The following is a 19073-nucleotide window of genomic DNA, read 5'->3' as shown; positions in this document are numbered from 1 at the left end:
AAATTGTATTTTTGAGAAAATAAATGCAGCCTTGTTTGGCATAAGAAAAAGAAAGAAAGAAAGAAAAGCATTTATTTATTTTTTTTACTGTATGTATGTGTGTGAGTGTGTGTGTGTGTGTGTGTGTGTGTGTGTGTGTGTGTGTGTGTGTGTGTGTGTGTGTGTGTGTGAGTGAGAGAGAAAGGAGGAGGAGAGAGAGGGATGGTTGGAGGGGGAAGGGGTGGTTTGTGGTGGTAAATACCCGGCTGTAACAACACACACAACCGATTGGAAAGGCCAAAATTTGGCGTGTGGATTACAGTCAGTGCCGCAGACGATCATGCTATTGATCACCCCTGATGCCTACTTTTAATTTCTCTATTTGACTCGGACAGATTTCAGTTCGTGTCATCATGCTGTAGATCAGCGAGTGGCTATATTCGTCTGGATTAGGGCTGTTTAACACCTTCAAACTCTTGGAATTAGCGCTTTCACGTCGGATCATCGATAGATTAGTGTTGATCTCGTCCCAAGCTTTTAAGGACACTGTTTGTGTGTGTTTTACAGGAGCTCGCCAGCTAACAACAAAAGCGCTAGCGCAGCCGGCTAACGTTAGTCAAACACTGGTGCCTTGAGCCATTTGTATTTTGAAATCTATCCGTGATGGACGTCGGAAAGGATTTAGCTGCTTTACTAATTAGATAAATGTGCATTTGGGCTCGGATGTTCATTAAATGACCCGATGGGTTTGATATGAGTAACGTTAGAGTAGATTAGATTAGCGGTGTAGGTTGACATTAGCGTTAGCGTGTTAGCATTAGCGACTCCTTTGTTGAGAAGACTGATTGTGGTTGGGGCCACTTTGCGTTTTATTAAGGGAAATTTCGTTTTAATTGTCATTTTTAAAATTATTCGTTGTTTTATTGTTCACAAGACGCTCGTTTGACTGCAACCTCAGTGTTTTATTAAGATAGGAGTAGGAAAGCGAAAGGAAATGTTGAACAGCTGTCTCTGGTAATACTCGTCTATAGAAACAAACACAGATATTGTGTATAAATAACGCTACAGAGTAGCATATTTTATCGTTTAAAGCTATTATGGCCTACACGTCGAGTTTAAACCAAAACTGTTTGCTATGGACACATCTACTCTTCATTTTCATGGGTAAGACACTTTATGCACTATTCAAGATATGCAATTTCTTTGTGTAACGTTGCAGTTATGATAAAATAGCGTGAAATTTAGTGTTTCTTCCATGCTAAATAATGACTACTAGACTAGTAATATTTGTAGTGTTGCTGCTGTGGGAAAACAGTGTGCTGGAATTCATTCATATACATTGTGGTTTCTCTAATGGTTAAATTGGGGTTGGTTTGATTTTGCCATAGAAGCCTATAAACTGACTTTAAACATGTAGAAGGAATGAAATAACATGGCCTGTGTGTTTGAGATCAGATCCGGGTGAATGAAGGGAACAAAGACTTCTATTGTCTGTCTATCTATCTGTGTGATTGAATCCCATCAGCTTGACTGACAAACAAAACAAATTAATCCTTTGCCCTTTCATTCTCGCATTTCTTTCCCCTCCACCTTTCTTTGTTCGACCTGATAGGGGTTTTCAATTGTAAATGTTTTGGGGAATTCTGTTTTTTATTTTGTATTATTTTTTTTTTTTTTCCCTTTCACTTTTGATTTTAGTTTGGAAAATTCCCTCTCTCTAACTGTCCATCATATAATCTGCTGCAGAACAACAATAAGGATGTTTTTCTTCTCTTTTGACTGGAAATGTTACTGAATGACAGCTATAAATGCACATTTACTGGAAAACAATAGCACACTTTCTTTCTTGGATTGTTTGTCTTGTTTCCAGCCAAAATGTCTAATGCTGCGTTCACACCAAACGCGAATATGCGTCTAAATTCGCGCCTGCCGCGTCTAGTTATTCGCGTGACCACTTTGTGTTCATTCGCGCGTCAAGAGCGAAATCGACGCGCGTAAAAACAAAAGTTTGAAGCGAAATTTACGCGCGTCACGCGCGTCAGAGGCGAAAGTTTCAAACCCCGTTGGCGGCCATCTTTTTTACAAGATTCTGTTGTTGTTCGGTCATTTATCGAGAGAGTCACCGCTCTGTATTTGCTCTGGAGAGCAGAACAGCCGCGTACGGATCATCGTCGCCGTATTTGGGTCCACCAGACCCTTCGTAGGCGAACCCAGTTCGGCGAGTTTCATCACTTGCTCCAGGAGCTGCGCCTGGATGACGGCCGCTTTCAGCGGTACTTCCGCCTGTCCCGCGCCCAGTTCGATGACCTGCTTTCCCGCATCGGAGCGAGGGGATTTCAGGAGCGGCGGAACTTCCCTCTGTGCGTTGGAGCAGTATATGATGACAGAATTTTCATTTTAAAAGTGAACTACTCGTTTATGTCATTCCTCTTTTGATGTATAATAATTATATAGGTCTGTGCCATTTTTTTGTTCAGGTTATTACTGTAAAATCTGTTATTTATTTTTGTTTTGATGATAAATGGAGCCAGCCTCCAAAAGTATTTAACCTGTCCTGTGATTTCTTTATTTTCCTCACACAACACTGTCCAGACACACTAAAGTATACACACTATTATAGTTATTATTGTTCTATATGTTTCATATAATTAAGATTTAGATATGGATTAAATAGCATTCAATACAAAATGAATATGTGTCATATATGTGATAAAACACTTGCTTTGTTGTGCATTAGAACCGCACTAGGCATTTAGTATTCATGTTTCATATTTGAATGAGTGACTCCGGGCGGGCCTGCCGCCACAGCATCAAGCAGGCTCCTGATTGGTTAACGCGGCGCGAATTGACGCAGAAGTTCAGATTTTTCAACTCGGGCGGCAGACGCGAATTCGCGTCAAACGCATGATGCACAAAAAGCACAATTCGCGCGTATCGCGCGTAACGCGCCAGACGCTCAATTCGCGCCATTCGCGCGAACTAGACGCGCGAATGAGGCGAATTCGCGTCTACCGCGCCGCGCTAAACGCCAATTCGCGCCGCAAGAACTCCAGACGCGCGTAAACGCGTCTTACCATTGACTTAACATTGAAATCACTCGCGCCAGACGCATATTCGCGTTTGGTGTGAACGCAGCATAAAAATACCTAAATCAAGAAGGATTTTCTAGATGAGTAAAAAATGATTGTCTTGTTTTCAGAAAAAACAAGTCAAAATTAAGTGTGTTTTTGCTTGAAACAATCAAAATAATCTGCCAATGGGGTAAGGAAAATAATCTTGTTTTCTGTTTGAAATACCAGATTATTTTGCTTGTTGTAAGCAAAAACTCACTTAATTTTGACTTTTTTTTTTTCTGAAAACAAGACATTTTTTACTTCTTTTTGATTTAAGAATTTTTAGATATTTTGGCTGGAAACAAGACAAAAAAATCTAAGTAAGAAAAGCTTTTTTTTTGCCCTGCATACAGTGATTTGATCATGCATTCTCATTCTAACTGCTTCCAGCTTTTTTTTTTTTTGAAAAAAACATGTTATCCAGCTGGATAACATAACCTTAGTCACATTTGAATCAGCAGAATTCACAACAAAAATATTAAAATGGAGATAATACAGAAAGTGCATAATCAGCAAACTTAAAATGCAACATCAAGCAAGCAGCTGTGTTGCACTGATCCCAGGTCATTTTATAACATTAATAATAATAATAATTTTTAAGCCCAAGGTTACTTTACAAAACCAGGTTAAAAGAATAAAGACGACATGGCAAACATTTATAGTACAATATACTACCAGTCAAAAATTTGTAACAGTAAGATTTTAAATGTTTTTTAAGAAGTCACTAAGCCTGCATTTATTTGATCCAAAGTACAGTAAAATATTTTTATTATTTTAAAATAATGCATTTTAAAATGTAATTTATTCCTGTGATTTCAAATCATAATTTTTAGCATCATTACTCTATTCACATAATCCTTCAGAAATCATTCGAATAATATTCTGATTTGCTGCTTAAAAAACATTATTCTTATTATTTTGTTGAAAACAGCAGAGTATATTTTTTTTAAGGTTTCTTTGATGACTAGAAAGTTCAGAAGAACAGCGTTTATCTGAAGTAGGAAACGTTTGTAACATTATAAAAGTCTTTTTAATCACTTTTGATCAATTTAAAGCATCCATGCTACAAAAGTGTTTATTTCTATAATTTCTTTCCCCCAAAAAATTGCACTGGCTCCACGCTTTTGAATGATATAGTGTATAATGTTACAAAAACTTTTTATTTCAAACATCTTTAGAAAAACATTTTAAAATCTGACTGTTCAAAAACTTTTGACAGACCAAGAACAGAAGAGTAATACAGAGAGGTCACTTTACAAAAGAAAAATCTGTGTAAAATGTGATAACTTACTACTTTTTTTTTTTATTGCATGTGAAGTATCGTAAAAAACCAATGCATCTGTTCCAGTTGTCAAATCTGTTGCTGCTCCCATTACAACCGACCTATTGATATAGGCAAGCTGAAATATCCACCGTATCCATCAGTTGTTGTACATTTGTTGTGTGCAATGGCCAGGTTTGCATGCTTGTGTTTGCATGTGGGCCGTTTTCCCTTTGCTGTGCTCCCATCGTACAGTCAGCTGCTGTAAGCAAACCAACATAAGTGAGGGAAACCCCAACAGATGATCAGCAAGCCCAAACAATGCACACCCTTCAGGGCTAACATTGAGGTTTTCTGTGGTTGTGCATACAGAAAGGTAATATATTGTGAATATTATGCCTTGCCTAGAGTATACTGCAGAAATAGAAGAATAGCATGCCATTGGAACACAGTCAGAGATTTAATCGCTAACCCTTCAGTTCTTTTAGGTCGTGTTATGTGGCTATTAGACGGTTGCTTCTGATTAGTTTGTATTGATGTTGGATTTTGGCTGAAGTTCACATACCAGAACAAAGCCAAAAATACTAAGCAGACATTACTAATTTACTATAGGTATTGCCCCAGTCAGTATCTCTCGAAATTGAATGATAGTGAAGTTACTCCCTTTAGACTTCACTTTTAAAATTTGTAATTTATATGAAAATAAAAATGTAATTTGTTAGCGTGTTAAGACTAAGCCAGGTTTTTAATCCCACTTGATTGACTGTGAATGCATTTCAAGTTTTTCGACCATTATCTTTTAAGTTTAGCAGTTGTAACTTGGCTTTGATCAGTCAGAAGTCAAAATATTAGCCGTGGGTTATGCAGGCCTAATGTTCATGGCTTGATCTCTCACATATATAATATATGGCAATCATCTTTGGTTATGCCATTGGCTTCATTATGATTTTGAAGTGAAGCATTGTGTCTTCTGAATTGTCGTGGGTGTTTGAACCAAATTTCGCAACAATGTGGGAAGCATTCTGGGTCAGTCTGTCACACAAATGCGCTATTTTAATATCGGTTTGATAATGACTTCACATTGTTCCTTCTTGCGTCCCACTGTGGATGAAATTTCAACCCTTGGTTTTCAAAGCCCTGCTGCACACCAGATTACATTTAAAGGATCAGCTCTTAGGCCCCCTTTAGGTTTTCATCTGCAGTTTTGACCATATTGCTTTCTGCAGCACAGCAGTGTCATATGCATCTTATTTAGTGAGAATATATTTTTCTGTTTTTACAGGAAATGCAGTTTCGTCGCAGCACAGCGAGAACGTGTATGTATCAGGCATATCAAATGGTAAGTCCTGACTTCAGGTCTTCAGGTTTGGTGTACACACCTAAGTTTCATATCTTTAGAGCAAAATAAAGTCTATGTGTGAATGAGTGTTAACCAAAGCTCCTCAGTAGTTTCATAAGTACTCCAACACAGCGTGTAGGGAGCTGTATGTGCTTCTGCAGATCAAAGGAATGTGAGGCTTATAAAGGCACATGATATTTAGCCCAGATTAGTCTGCACAAGTTACCTCTTGCCTAAGTAACTTAACTGAAAGGTTACTTGCTACTCTTTCATCCACCCCATTTCGTTAAAAGGCTTGATGTATTTCAAGCCTTCTAACGAAAGCCTTCTAGCATCGTTTTTGAGGTGGAGTTCTGGAACTTACTAGATTGGATTACGTTTCAAATATATGATAATTGACTATTTTAGTGCTCATATGTCTGATCTATAAGCATTTTAAAACACTGTTTCCAATTCTAGAGATAAAAGCTGAATGAACATGTAGGCACCAAAATAAGATATTAAAGATGCCTTTAAGATGCCTCATTTTGACAAGTCTAATACACAAGATTTGTACAGGGTGCTTAAAGGGTGCTTACTTTTTGAAATTTAAGGCTTGGGAAACCTTTAAAGGTCCCATATTGTACACATTTCTGGAGGTTTATTTTAGTTGTTGATGTCCTTAAGAATATATATTTGCGGTATAAGTGCCAAAAATCCATCTCAATATATTTTTACAGCTCCTTTTTTAGGAGCTCTGTCAAAAACGGGTCGATTTTGGCCCATCTAATTAATATTCATGAGCCTCTCTTCTGATTGGCCTGTTGTTTTCTGAGTGACGCACAGCCAGGCCAATCACAGGTAACTACGGTCATGTATGCTTTAGCCGAACCCAGAGCCATGGAGAGAGCCTAGCCTGCTGATACTCAACAGGATATTTCAGAACGATCGTTAATGTTTTTTCTTTTTCAAACACCGAATGCAGTAAGCTACATAACTGTTGCTTTAGTAAAGCCCCTTTCACAATGCGCGCTGATTCTGGAAAATTACGGGAACGAGCGCTGTGTGAACAAAAGCCAGAGCCATAAAGGCAGTGTTGTAGTGATGATGCACGTTATCATGCGACTCTTCACGATGAAAAAATACGTGCAAAGTGGAATGAAGCGGCGATCAGACAGAGCCAGCTCCTCACTATCAGCGCTGAAGCACAGTTTGTTCAGGTTAGTTTAAGTTTAGTGAAATGTACGCGTCGCATTACATCTCACATCCAAACGTCACATGTCTTTATGGGTTGTGTGTAAAGCACGCACACATTCCGGAAAACAACTGTGAATGAACCAAATCAAACAACTCCGGAACAAATCATGGGACACATTATCCGTGTATTTACCGGAATCGCTGTGTGAAAGAGGCTGAAGTTGACGTGCCTCTGGTCTCTTATATTCACGTTGTTCTGAAGCCTATGCAATGATGTAGTTTCGACATCTATAGACTGAACAGGGTTTTCTCGACTTGTTTTCATGTTGTTGTTGCTTAGCAATGTTATGGACACGATATTGTCTGGGTTTGACAAAAGGAGGGTGGGACGGTGGTTGGTGCTCGGGGTGGTGACTGAAGGCGGTGACTGAGTAGATCGGACGTCACATCGTTACGGAAGTCACAGCGGCTCGTGAAAATGAACAGCTACTTCAAGCAGGCTGTGTGCAGTTTACTGTGGATTGACTGCTTTGAAACTCCTATGGTAGTTACATAGCCCCTAGACCTCAGTTATCATGAAAAAAGCCAGGAAATTTTGATTTTGACAATATGGGACCTTTAAAAATGGCAGTATTCCTAAAGAGGTACTTGAAAAGTGCTTGAATTATTGAAAGACAATATATCTTTGAAATTGAATTAATTTTGTCTATATGCACATCTTTTCATCTAAAATTCATGCAATTCAAAAAACATCACACCTTTTTAGCTTATTTCAGTTAATGTCAGAAAACAATCGAGCTAAGCAAGTAGTAGTACTGACAGTCATGTAAACTTGGTTGAAGATGTGAAAAAAGGAACAAATCAATTGAGTCGTTTACACTGGAAACCGCTACGATTGATTCAAACTCGTGACTTACATCATTGCAAGAGGTGGAAAAACCAGAACAAATTAAAACAGCCATTCCCTTTTGAATTTCAACATCGCTTGTAACAATTTAAAAAAGCACGTAGTGATGGGTGAAAGGAGTTTTTCAAAACTATGAATCAGTTGCGTCGCAAAACGATTCGCTGTTTCGAAGCGCTCCAATCAAATCTTTTTTTTTTTTTTCTTAAATGGTAGAAAAAATGTCAAACCATTAAGGCAGTACAGTTATTAAAAACAAAACAGAAAAAAGAAAGTATACACATACAAATCCCTTAAAAAAATTAACTGTGGTTTTACTGTAGTGAAAGTGTATTATACTTTGTAATATTTTAGTATTAATACTTTATTTTTGTCGTGGAAAAATGTGTTTATTTCAGTAATTCAATTTAAATTGTGAAACTTGTGTATTAAATAAATTCAGTGCACACAGACTGAAGTAGTTTAAGTCTTTTGGTTCTTTTAATTGTGATGATTTGGCTCACATTTAACAAACCCACCAATTCACTCTCAACAAATTAGAATATGGTGACATGCCAATCAGCTAATCAACTCAAAACACCTGCAAAGGTTTCCTGAGCCTTAAAAATGGTCTCTCAGTTTGGTTCACTAGGCTACACAATCATGGAGAAGACTACTGATCTGACAGCTGTCCAGAAGACAATCATTGACACCCTTCACAAGGAGGGTAAGCCACAAACACTCATTGCCAAAGAAGCTGGCTGTTCACAGAGTGCTGTATCCAAGCATGTTAACAGAATGTTGAGTGGAAGAAAAAGATGCACGACCGACCGAGAGAACTGCAGCCTTGAGAGGCTTGTCAAGCAAAATCGATTCAAGAATTTGGGTGAACTTCACAAGGAATGGACTGAGGCTGGGGTCGAGGCATCAAGAGCCACCACACACAGATGTGTCAAGGAATTTGGCTACAGTTGTCATATTCCTCTTGTTAAGCCACTCTGACAACGTCAGAAGCGTCTTACCTGGGCTAAGGAGAAGAAGAAATGGACTGTTGCCCAGTGGCCCAAAGTCCTCTTTTTAGATGAGAGCAAGTTTTGTATTTCATTTGGAAACCAAGGTCCTAGAGTCTGGAGGAAGGGTGGAGAAGCTCATAGCCCAAGTTGCTTGAAGTCCAGTGTTAAGTTTCCACAGTCTGTGATGATTTGGGGTGCAATGTCATCTGCTGGTGTTGGTCCACTGTGTTTTTTTGAAAACCAAAGTCACTGCGCCAGTTTACCAAGACATTTTAGAGCACTTCATGCTTCCTTCTGCTGGCCAGCTTTTTAAAGATGCCGATTTCATTTTCCAGCAGGATTTGGCACCTGCCCACACTGCCAAAAGCACCTAAAGTTGGTTGAATGACCATGGTGTTGGTGTGCTTGACTTGCCAGCAAACTCACCAGACCTGAACCCATATAGAGAATCTATGGGTCATTATCAAGAAGTGAGAAACAAGAGACCAAAAAATGCAGATGAGCTGAAGACCACTGTCAAAGAAACCTGGGCTTCCATTCCACCTCAGTAGTGCCACAGACTGATCACCTCCATGCCACACTGAATTGAGGCAGTAATTAAAGCAAAAGGAGCCCCTACCAAGTATTGAGTACATATACAGTACTTTCCAGAAGGCTAACAATTCCCTAAAAGTTTTTTTATTGGTCTTATGAAGTATTCTAATTTGTTGAGATTGAGTGAATTGGTGGATTTTTGTTAAATGTGAGCCAAATCATCACAAATAAAAGAACCAAAGACTTAAATTCAGTGAACACAGACTGAAGTAGTTTATTTAATACACAAGTTTCACAATTTGAGTTGAATTACTGAAATAAATGGACTTTTCCACTACTTTGTAATTTAAGATGCACCTGTATATTTTATTTATCTTTTTCTCTTTTTTTTTTATAATTTGAAAAAGTAGACATAAGTAAAGTCTAGAATGCATTTCAACATGCTTTTGAATAAAAACATTTTATCACTACTAAAACGGACTAAAATTAAGCTAACTAAAATTAACTTTTAACCAGAATATTTGTTATTTTTATACTTATTTTTTTTTATTATTATCTTAGTGGGTTGAAATATGCATGCAGTATCCTAATATTTAAGTTTTTGTGATCTTGTCCAGCCTGTGGAGATGTAGCGGAGCAGATAAGGGCATCTAGTGGAGTGATAACCAGCCCTGGCTGGCCCTTTGAATACCCTTCTCGCATCAACTGCAGCTGGAACATCAGGGCCAACCCTGGAGAGATCATCACCATCAGGTAATACCTCACCACAATACTGCAATATTTACTATTCCACTGATGCAGTCAAGAGCTGATCTAGAATAAAGATGTTCTTCACAGATTGCCTAAATTACAGGCTTAGCTGCAGTCATACTCACTAAAATTCCTGTGGTGCCAGAGTCTGGTTCTCTCTACTAATGCAAGCTAACTTTGTTTTCATAGCAACAGCTCTTGCTAAAACAGTCTGCATCTTTAGACACAGATGCAAAACTTTGGGGATCTATTTGTTTGTCATTTCTTTACAACAGGGATCTTGAAGGCAGTGCGGTGTCTCTTTATTTATCAAGGGATTTGGATTGTATTTTGAGTTCTGTCTTGGGTTAAAAGAATAATGTTATGGGTTTTTAAGTTACTGCCACCTCAAAATCCTTTTGAAACATTTCTTTATTTCTATTTTTGTTCTGCATCTGCTTTATTCTTGCGCTGCCCGTTTTCCTCAACCAGAGTGTTTGTTTGCGTCTTTATCCGAGAATGGTGTCCATGGTTACTGGCACAGAAATAGACCAAATGGGTCTTTTTTTCCGCAGGATGTGATTTTTGTGGTAAACACGGCTACTCACTAAGTTTCTTAATTGGTACTTTTTAATAACAATACACACAATTCAAGTCTTGATCTATTGATGTTTGAGGCATGTGATGCAATCATGTCTAATTTGATCTTGATGACTCTGATGCTGTTTTCATACTGTTACACACAAACCCTATGGAAGCCCGTTTCCGCTACGGAATAAAAAAATTAAAAAAGCTTATTGCAACTTCTCATACTTTTTTTTTCTCAGAATTGTGAGAGATAAACTCAGAATTGCAAGTTATAAAGTCATAATTCTCTTTTTCTCCTCAGAACTGGACTTTATAACTTGCAATTGTGAGTTTATATCTCACAATTCTGAGAAGAAAAGTGTGATAAGATATAAACTTGCAAAAGTAGCAATTGTAAGGAAAAAAAGTCTGATCTGCAAGTTTGTCTTGCAATTCTGACTTGCAGTTCTTGCAGTTGTGAGTTTATATCCTACAATTCAGATTTTTCTTAGAATTTCATCATTTCAACTCCCAATTCTGACTCTTTTTTTCTCAGAATTGCGAGATACAAAGTCGCAATTGTGCGAAAAAATCAGAATTGCAAGTTTGTCTTATCACTTTTTTTTTTCTCAGAATTGTGAGATATAAAATCACAATTGAAAGTTATAAAGTCCAGTTCTGAGTAAAACAAGATATTCTGACTATATCTTCCAATTCTGACTTTATTTCTCACAATTGTGAGTTTATATCTGGCAATTCTGACTTTCTGCTTAAAATTGCATCATATAAACTCCCAATTCGGACTTTTTTTTTAATTGCATCATATAAACTCCCAATTCGGACTTTTTCCTTGACATTGTGCAGGGATGTGATTTTTCCGGATTAATCCGGAATTCCGGATTTTTCGACCTGAAAATGTGACCTATGTCACGTATTTGCGATGGCGAATGGCGGATGACGAAGTATGATTCCGGACCGCAAGATGCGTCCATGCGGACCGTGAAAGCTTTTGACATAATAATAATAAAAAAAATGCCGAACGCTATTTCTAATAAATACATTTATATCAAGCACACTAGGGTCAGCGTTTGGGTGCAATCTTCCGTGCAGTGAGGAGAGAAAAGATCGGCAGACAGATGTAGCTTTCAGTGAGTGAAAAACGTTGATGGAAAATGCATTATTTTGGGGTTACGTCGCAAAATATTGAAAATATATATTTTTATGCTGTATTTTTATACATATTTATATTTTAAACCACGACGGTGAGCCAATGGATATCACACAAGCAACGTGAAAACTGCATATGTTAAAGTGAAAGTAAAAACAGCGCTTTCAGCATCTAATGTGCACATTCTCTAAGAGACAATGATAGACGAATATACTTCATATGCTGATATTAATTTACTTCCCTAATATTTCTCTTCTGCAAAATAAAAAGAAACGTATTTTGTGTAGGCTAAGGGTTTTTGAAAGTCAGTTCTTGAAATAAAGCTCTTCATATTTATTGATGACTGTAGTGTTATTAGGGGTTAAGAAAGACTAATTATTTCAGGTGGTCTTAAATGTGGGGACTAAAAGGCAAGAATTGCGATGGAACTTTATAAGGTTATCCATTGAATAAATATGAACGCTGCGCGTTTCAAAGTCAGCTGCGGCGCTGCTTTGTGTATCATTCTGATAGCGCCTCCTGCTGGAAGAGAATGGTCTGACATTTTTAATCAGCTCGTACGTCTGCTGTTGTCAAAAAGACCAATGTAAACAAATCAGTCCATGGTTTTAAGCACCAAACACGTAGAGTTGTAAATGTTATCTGATGGATCGACAAGATCATGTGTTATACAAATTTAAACAATTAAGGCAATAAAATATATGTTAATTAATATAATACTTGATTGACAATAATTGTTTAAATTAATATAAGAATTGATACTTTTGACTCTTGAAGGCTGGAATGTGAATTTTATAATTTAAGAAATCTTTTTTGTTTTGGGAAATCTGTATCTCAATTGTAAATCATGCTTTTTACAGTCATTTTAATAATTTATTTATTTATTAATTAAATTTTGTTTAGGTCTTTAAAAAAAGTATTTAAATGTGTAGAATTTAAGATTAAATATGCTGCAGATACCCTGGTCTCGCGAAAAAAAAAAAAGTATATATTTTTAGTATATTTTCCTGCTTTTTTGTCCTTAGCCAATCACATGCCTGATTGTGAGATACAAAGTCGCAATTGTGAGAAAGTCAGATCTGCAAATTTATCTTGCAATTCTGACTCTATCTCGCAATTGTGAGTTTATATCCCACAATTCTGACTTTTTCTTAGAATTTCATCATTTCAACTCCCAATTCTGACTTTTTTTCTCAGAATTGTGAGATACAAAGTTGCAATTGCGAGGAAAAAGCAGGGCTGCAAGTTTATATCTTGCAATTCTGACTTGATTTCTCACAATTGTAAGTTTATGTCCCGCAATTCTGACTTTATATCTAGCAATTCAGACTTTATAACTCGCAATTGTGAGTTTATATCTCATAGTTCTGAGAAAAAAGTGTGATAACATATAAACTTGCAATTCTGACTTTTTTTTTCATGCAAGTGCGACTTTGTATCTCACAATTCTGACTTTCTCGCAATTGTGAGATTATATTCTGCAATTCTGACTTTTTCCTTAGAATTGCATCATATAAACTTTCAATTCTGACTTTATTTCTCACAATTGTGAGTTTATATCTGGCAATTCAGATTTTTCTTAGAATTGCATCATATAAACTCCCAATTCTGACTTTTTTCTCAGAATTGTGAGATACAAAGTCGCAATTGTGAGGAAAAAAGTCAGATCTGCACATTTATATCTGTTGAGAGCAATTGAGAGTTTATAACCTGCAATTCTGACTTTATATCTTGCAATTCTGACTTTATTTCTTTCAGTTGTGAGTTTATATCTCGCAATTCAGATTTTTCTTAGAATTGCATCATATAAACTCCCAATTCTGACTTTTTTCTCAGAATTGTGAGATATAAAATCACAATTGCAAGTTATAAAGTCCAGTTCTGAGAAAAAAAGAGAGAATTCTGACTCAGAATTGTGAGATACAAAGTCGCAATTGTGCGAAAAATCAGAATTGCAAGTTTGTCTTATCACTTTTTTTTTTCTCAGAATTGTGAGATATAAAATCACAATTGAAAGTTATAAAGTCCAGTTCTGAGTAAAACAAGATATTCTGACTATATCTTCCAATTCTGACTTTATTTCTCACAATTGTGAGTTTATATCTGGCAATTCTGACTTTCTGCTTAAAATTGCATCATATAAACTCCCAATTCGGACTTTTTTTTAATTGCATCATATAAACTCCCAATTCGGACTTTTTCCTTCAGATCTGCAAATTTATCTTGCAATTCTGACTCTATCTCGCAATTGTGAGTTTATATCCCACAATTCTGACTTTTTCTTAGAATTGCATCATATAAACTTTCAATTCTGACTTTTTCTTAGAATTGCATCATATAAACTTTCAATTCTGACTTTTTCTTAGAATTGCATCATATAAACTTTCAATTCTGACTTTTTTTTTCTCAGAATTGTGAGATACAAAGTCGCAATTGCGAGAAAAAGTCAGATCTGCAAGTTTATATCTTGCAATTGTGAGTTTATCTCACAGTTCTGAAAAGAAAAGTCAGAATTGCGAGTTTATATGATGCAATTCTAAAAAAAAAAAAAAAAGTCAGAATTGTGAAATAAAAAGTTGCAATTGCCTTTTTTTTTTCTTTCTCTTTTTTTCCATTCAGTGTGGTGGAAATGGGCTGCCATACAAACCCTGTACTTAAAATCGCTTGTACTTTTAGTTTTCAGGAATTTGAAATTCAGAGCTCGCACCGATGTGGTTTGGACTGGATCTCCATTGGAACCTACAAGAATCTGGATGGGTACCGGGCCTGTGGTTCGTCTATTCCGGCCCCATACATCTCCTCTCAGGATCACGTGTGGATCAAGTTCCACTCTGATGACAGCATGACTGGAAAAGGCTTTAGGCTCTCTTACATAACAGGTAGGCCTGCTATTTATATCCCTTTAGATACAGCTGTATCAGAGAGGATGCACTAACATAGATGTCTCACACTGCCATGTGACACTCGTAAATTCTCACACTCTCCTTGTATTTGATTTCTGGAAAACGACCTGCTTTTCAAGAACGCTTTAAAGGGATAGTTCACCTAAAAGTGAAAACTCTTTTATTTACTCGCCCTTGTGTCGTTTTAAGCCTGTGAGACTTTTGTTCATCTTCAGAACACAAATTAAGATAAGATTTTGATGAATTCTGAGAGCTTTCTGACCCTGCATAGACAGCAAAGCAAATTAAACGTTCAAGACCCCGAATGGTAGTAAGGAAATTGTCAAAATAGTAGAAAGTCTTACATTTATACAGTTATAGCTTTAAATTTTGCATGCACTGCAAAAAGTAAAATTGTTGTCAGTATTTTTTTTGTTTGCCAGTACAAATATCTAAATCAAGATGCATTTACTTGAGATGCAAATTAAACATATGTGACCCTGGACCACAAAACTAGTCATAAGGGTCAGATTTTTGAAGTTGAGATTTATAAATAGTCTGAAAGCTGGATAAATAAGCTTTCCATTGATATGTATTTGTTAGGATAGGACAATATTTGGTCAAGGCACAACTATTTTGGAAATCTGCAATCTGAGGGTGCAACATATTGAGAAAAATGCCTTTAAAGTTGTTCAAATGAAGTTCTTAGCAATGCAAATTACTAAACAAAAATTGAGTTCTGATATATTTACGGTATGAAATTTACTAAATATCTTCATGGAACATGGTCTTAATATCCTAACCATTTTTTGGCATTAAAGAAAAATCTATAATTTTGACCCATACAATGTATTGTTGGCTATTTCTACAAATATACCCGTGCTACTTAAAGGAGTACTCCGGTGTGATTTTGACCTAAAGTGTATTGAATCATGATACCGAGTGTGAACGTACCTTGCATATCTCATCTCGTCTTGTCCACTGCAGTCCGAAATCTGGGGTCAGTTAGCCGATGCTCACAACAGGTTGTCAATGAGAGTGAATCGGGCATCGAAGTAACCATGTAAATAAATCACTGTTTTACGCCATTTACGAGGCACAAAGTAGCTCCACACTTCATTGGTAGACTTCCAAGGGCCCTGACATTTAAAACCAGACATTGAGAACTCAGAAAAAGCACCGGTAGTTTATTTACATGAAGATTTATACAGACATTTTCCACCAGAAACAGACCGGTCGCCGCCATCTTGAATTTAGTCACGATAAGTCGAGTGTCGAGCACCAAGGAACTTATCAGGTTATCAAATTATCAGGTTGTAGTTTCCTTCGTGCTCGACACTCGACTTATCGTGACTAAATTCAAGATGGCGGCGACCATCTGAGTTCTCAATGTCTGGTTTTAAATGTCAGGGCCCTTGGAAGTCTACCAATGAAGTGTGGAGCTACTTTGTGCCTCGTAAATGGCGTAAAACAGTGATTTATTTACATGGCTTCTCCGATGCCCGATTCACTCTCATTGACAACCTGTTGTTAGCAACGGCTAACTGACCCCAGATTTCGGACTGCAGGACACAAACCGAGATGATATATGCAAGGTACGTTCACACTCGGTATCATGATTCAATACACTTTAGGTCAAAATCACACCGGAGTTCTCTAAGGCAGGTTTTGTGGTCCAGGGTAACATGTAAAGTCTTGTTTTCTGAGAAATTTAACACAATTTGCATTAAGCTTATTTTTCTGTGCCCAGTGGGAGATATTTGACCATTTTCACTTAATTTCATGATACATTTCTCAGAAGATGAGAAGGTGCTTTGAAGTGCTGCTAATACAACTCATGGCATTCTCCTTGGTTGTTTACATTTAGACAGCATATTGTTCCCTTAAAATGTTCTTTATTAGGTCTTAAAACAGTCTTAAATTTACCTTCATAAAACTTAGAGAAACCTTTCCAATTCTTCCAAAAGCTCATTCATCAAACATTACTGCTTGCTAGGGATGCACCGAATGTTCGGCAACCAAATTTATTTGGCCGAAATTAGCAAATAAAGCTCTTTCTGTGTTCGGCCGAATAAGCGAAAAGGCCAAATAAATTATACTGAACAATGACGTGACGTGATCAAACAGAGGTGCGCACTAATGCAGCAAACATGTGGGCAGTGTGGAAGCATTTAAAACTGTCAGAGAAAGACGCAAAAATCATTACAAGCACAGACAGTGAGAGACTGTTTAGTATCGCATCGCATGTCTTCCATGAGAAGAGAAAGGGCTGGTTGTTGCTGGTTACTGTATGATGACTGAAATCACCAAAATCGCCTTAAATCATTAGTTAATAAACTACAGAATGTCATGTTGTCTTATACATGCACAAATTGTATGTATTCTGACAGCGCTGCACAAGCTCCTTAGCCACGGTTCAAAATCCAAAGCGCAAGGAAACTTGCGCTGAATCTGCGTGATGAGAATCATTCATAAATCTGCTGCTGTTAGCGAAAAGTAGTACAAAATAAGTCAATATTCAAAAATGATAGTATTGTAATTTTACTGTTGTTCTGTAAAATAAAATAAAAAAGTAAAAAAAAAAAAAATAATAATAATCATTACAACAGCTCTATTAATACATTTATTATAACATTCTTCTTTGCTCAGCAAGGATGCATTTATTTGCACATTAAAAATGCATGCCTGATTCAAGAAGGGAGTCTTAAAATAGCCAAAGAATATTATTTTACTAACTTATTAATTTTAAGTTAAATTGTGCTTTGTTGGTTGGCTATAATGTCTACTAGAATGTTAATGTTAAGTGTTCATATATATATATATTTTTTTATGTAATTGAATTCAGTAACTGCTCACAACTGCCTAATATCTGTGTGTAATTTGCAGGGAAATCTGAAGAAGCCAGCTGCAAGCCTGACCAATTCCACTGCGCTAATGGAAAGTGTATCCCAGAGTCATGGAAGTGCAACACCATGGATGAATGTGGCGATAACTCGGACGAGGAGCTGTGTGTACAGCCTAACCCCTCAGCTTTCTTCTCCTTCCAGCCTTGCGCCTTCAACCAGTTCCCTTGCCTCTCGCGCTACACCCGTGTTTACACCTGCCTGCCGGAGTCGCTCAAATGCGACGGCAGCATTGACTGTCAGGACTTGGGTGACGAAATCGACTGTGACGTACCTACCTGTGGCGAATGGCTGCACAATTTCTACGGTACTTTCAGCTCGCCCAACTATCCTGACTTCTATCCGCCCGGAAGTAACTGCACCTGGCTGATCGACACTGGTGACCATCGTAAAGTTATCCTGCGCTTTATGGACTTCAAGCTGGATGGGACAGGCTATGGCGATTATGTTAAAGTCTACGATGGATTAGAGGAAAACCCTAGGCGTCTGTTGCGAGTGTTGACGGCGTTCGAGACTCGAGCTCCTGTAGCGGTGGTGTCATCTTCAGGACAGCTTCGGATACACTTTTACGCTGACAAAATCAATGCAGCTCGAGGGTTTAACGTTACGTATCAAGTGGACGGGTTCTGCCTGCCGTGGGAAATCCCGTGCGGCGGGAACTGGGGTTGCTACACTGAACAACAGCGATGTGACGGCTACTGGCACTGTCCCAATGGCAGGGACGAGCTCAATTGCAGCAACTGCCAGGAAGACGAGTTCCCATGCTCGCGAAACGGTGCCTGCTACCCACGCTCTGACCGGTGCAACTACCAGAACCGCTGCCCGAACGGCTCTGATGAGAAGAACTGCTTTTTCTGCCAACCTGGAAACTTTCACTGCAAGAACAACCGCTGTGTTTTTGAAAGCTGGGTGTGTGACGCGCAAGACGACTGCGGGGATGGCAGCGACGAGGAGAGCTGCCCGGTAATCGTACCCACAAGAGTCATCACTGCCGCTGTAATTGGGAGTCTGATCTGCGGCCTGCTGCTGGTCATTGCTTTGGGCTGCACATGCAAGCTTTACTCGCTCAGGATGTTTGAGCGCAGGTACGTGAAGCCACTTGCTGCGTAGATAGCCAGAATAGAGCCAAAATAGAAATGTTGTGACTACTCTTATCAACTAATAACTAATGCATTGGTTGTTCTTCCAGGTCATTTGAGACTCAGCTGTCTAGAGTGGAAGCCGAGTTACTGAGAAGAGAAGCTCCTCCATCGTATGGGCAGCTCATTGCTCAAGGACTGATTCCTCCCGTGGAAGATTTTCCTGTTTGCTCTGGAAACCAGGTAAGAAGAAAACACAATTATGTAGGTCCCTATGATTTTTAGGATGTGGAAAACATGGACTGAGTCACAGAATCTAGTCATAAAAATGGAGTTTACTGTATAACGCAAAATGCGAAAGATTTTGAATGAATAAACCTACAGTAGGTAAGAACACTTAAATCAAAACGCGATATGGACTAGTGTGTGCAAAGGTTTGTACAAAGT

The 19073-nt window shown here is 37.8% G+C and overlaps 1 protein-coding gene across 1 annotated transcript; it reads left to right on the top strand.

Annotated features, from left to right (window-relative positions):
- The first annotated feature begins 225 nt into the window (after positions 1–225).
- LOC141305357 (low-density lipoprotein receptor-related protein 12-like) lies at positions 226–18932 on the top strand. Its single transcript, XM_073832466.1, has 7 exons — positions 226–1143; positions 5636–5692; positions 9916–10051; positions 14439–14641; positions 17531–18632; positions 18737–18869; positions 18912–18932. The coding sequence occupies exons 1-7, from the start codon at positions 1077–1079 to the stop codon at positions 18930–18932; spliced, it is 1719 nt and encodes a 572-aa protein (XP_073688567.1). The 5' UTR covers positions 226–1076.
- Positions 18933–19073: the final 141 nt, after the last annotated feature.

Source organism: Garra rufa, unplaced genomic scaffold, assembly GCF_049309525.1.
Source record: "Garra rufa unplaced genomic scaffold, GarRuf1.0 hap1_unplaced_002, whole genome shotgun sequence".
In the NCBI taxonomy this organism is placed as follows: Eukaryota; Metazoa; Chordata; class Actinopteri; order Cypriniformes; family Cyprinidae; genus Garra; species Garra rufa.
The sequence above is the reverse complement of the archived record's forward strand: the minus strand, read 5'-3'. Positions and strand labels throughout refer to the sequence as shown.

Bases quoted from the DNA above. Each gene is read 5' to 3' on its own strand.
- LOC141305357 (XM_073832466.1), top strand. From the start codon at position 1,077: ATGGCCTACACGTCGAGTTTAAACCAAAACTGTTTGCTATGGACACAT. The intron at 5,693-9,915 runs GTAAGTCCTGAC...GATCTTGTCCAG, and splicing joins TGTATCAGGCATATCAAATG to CCTGTGGAGATGTAGCGGAG. The intron at 14,642-17,530 runs GTAGGCCTGCTA...TGTAATTTGCAG, and splicing joins TAGGCTCTCTTACATAACAG to GGAAATCTGAAGAAGCCAGC.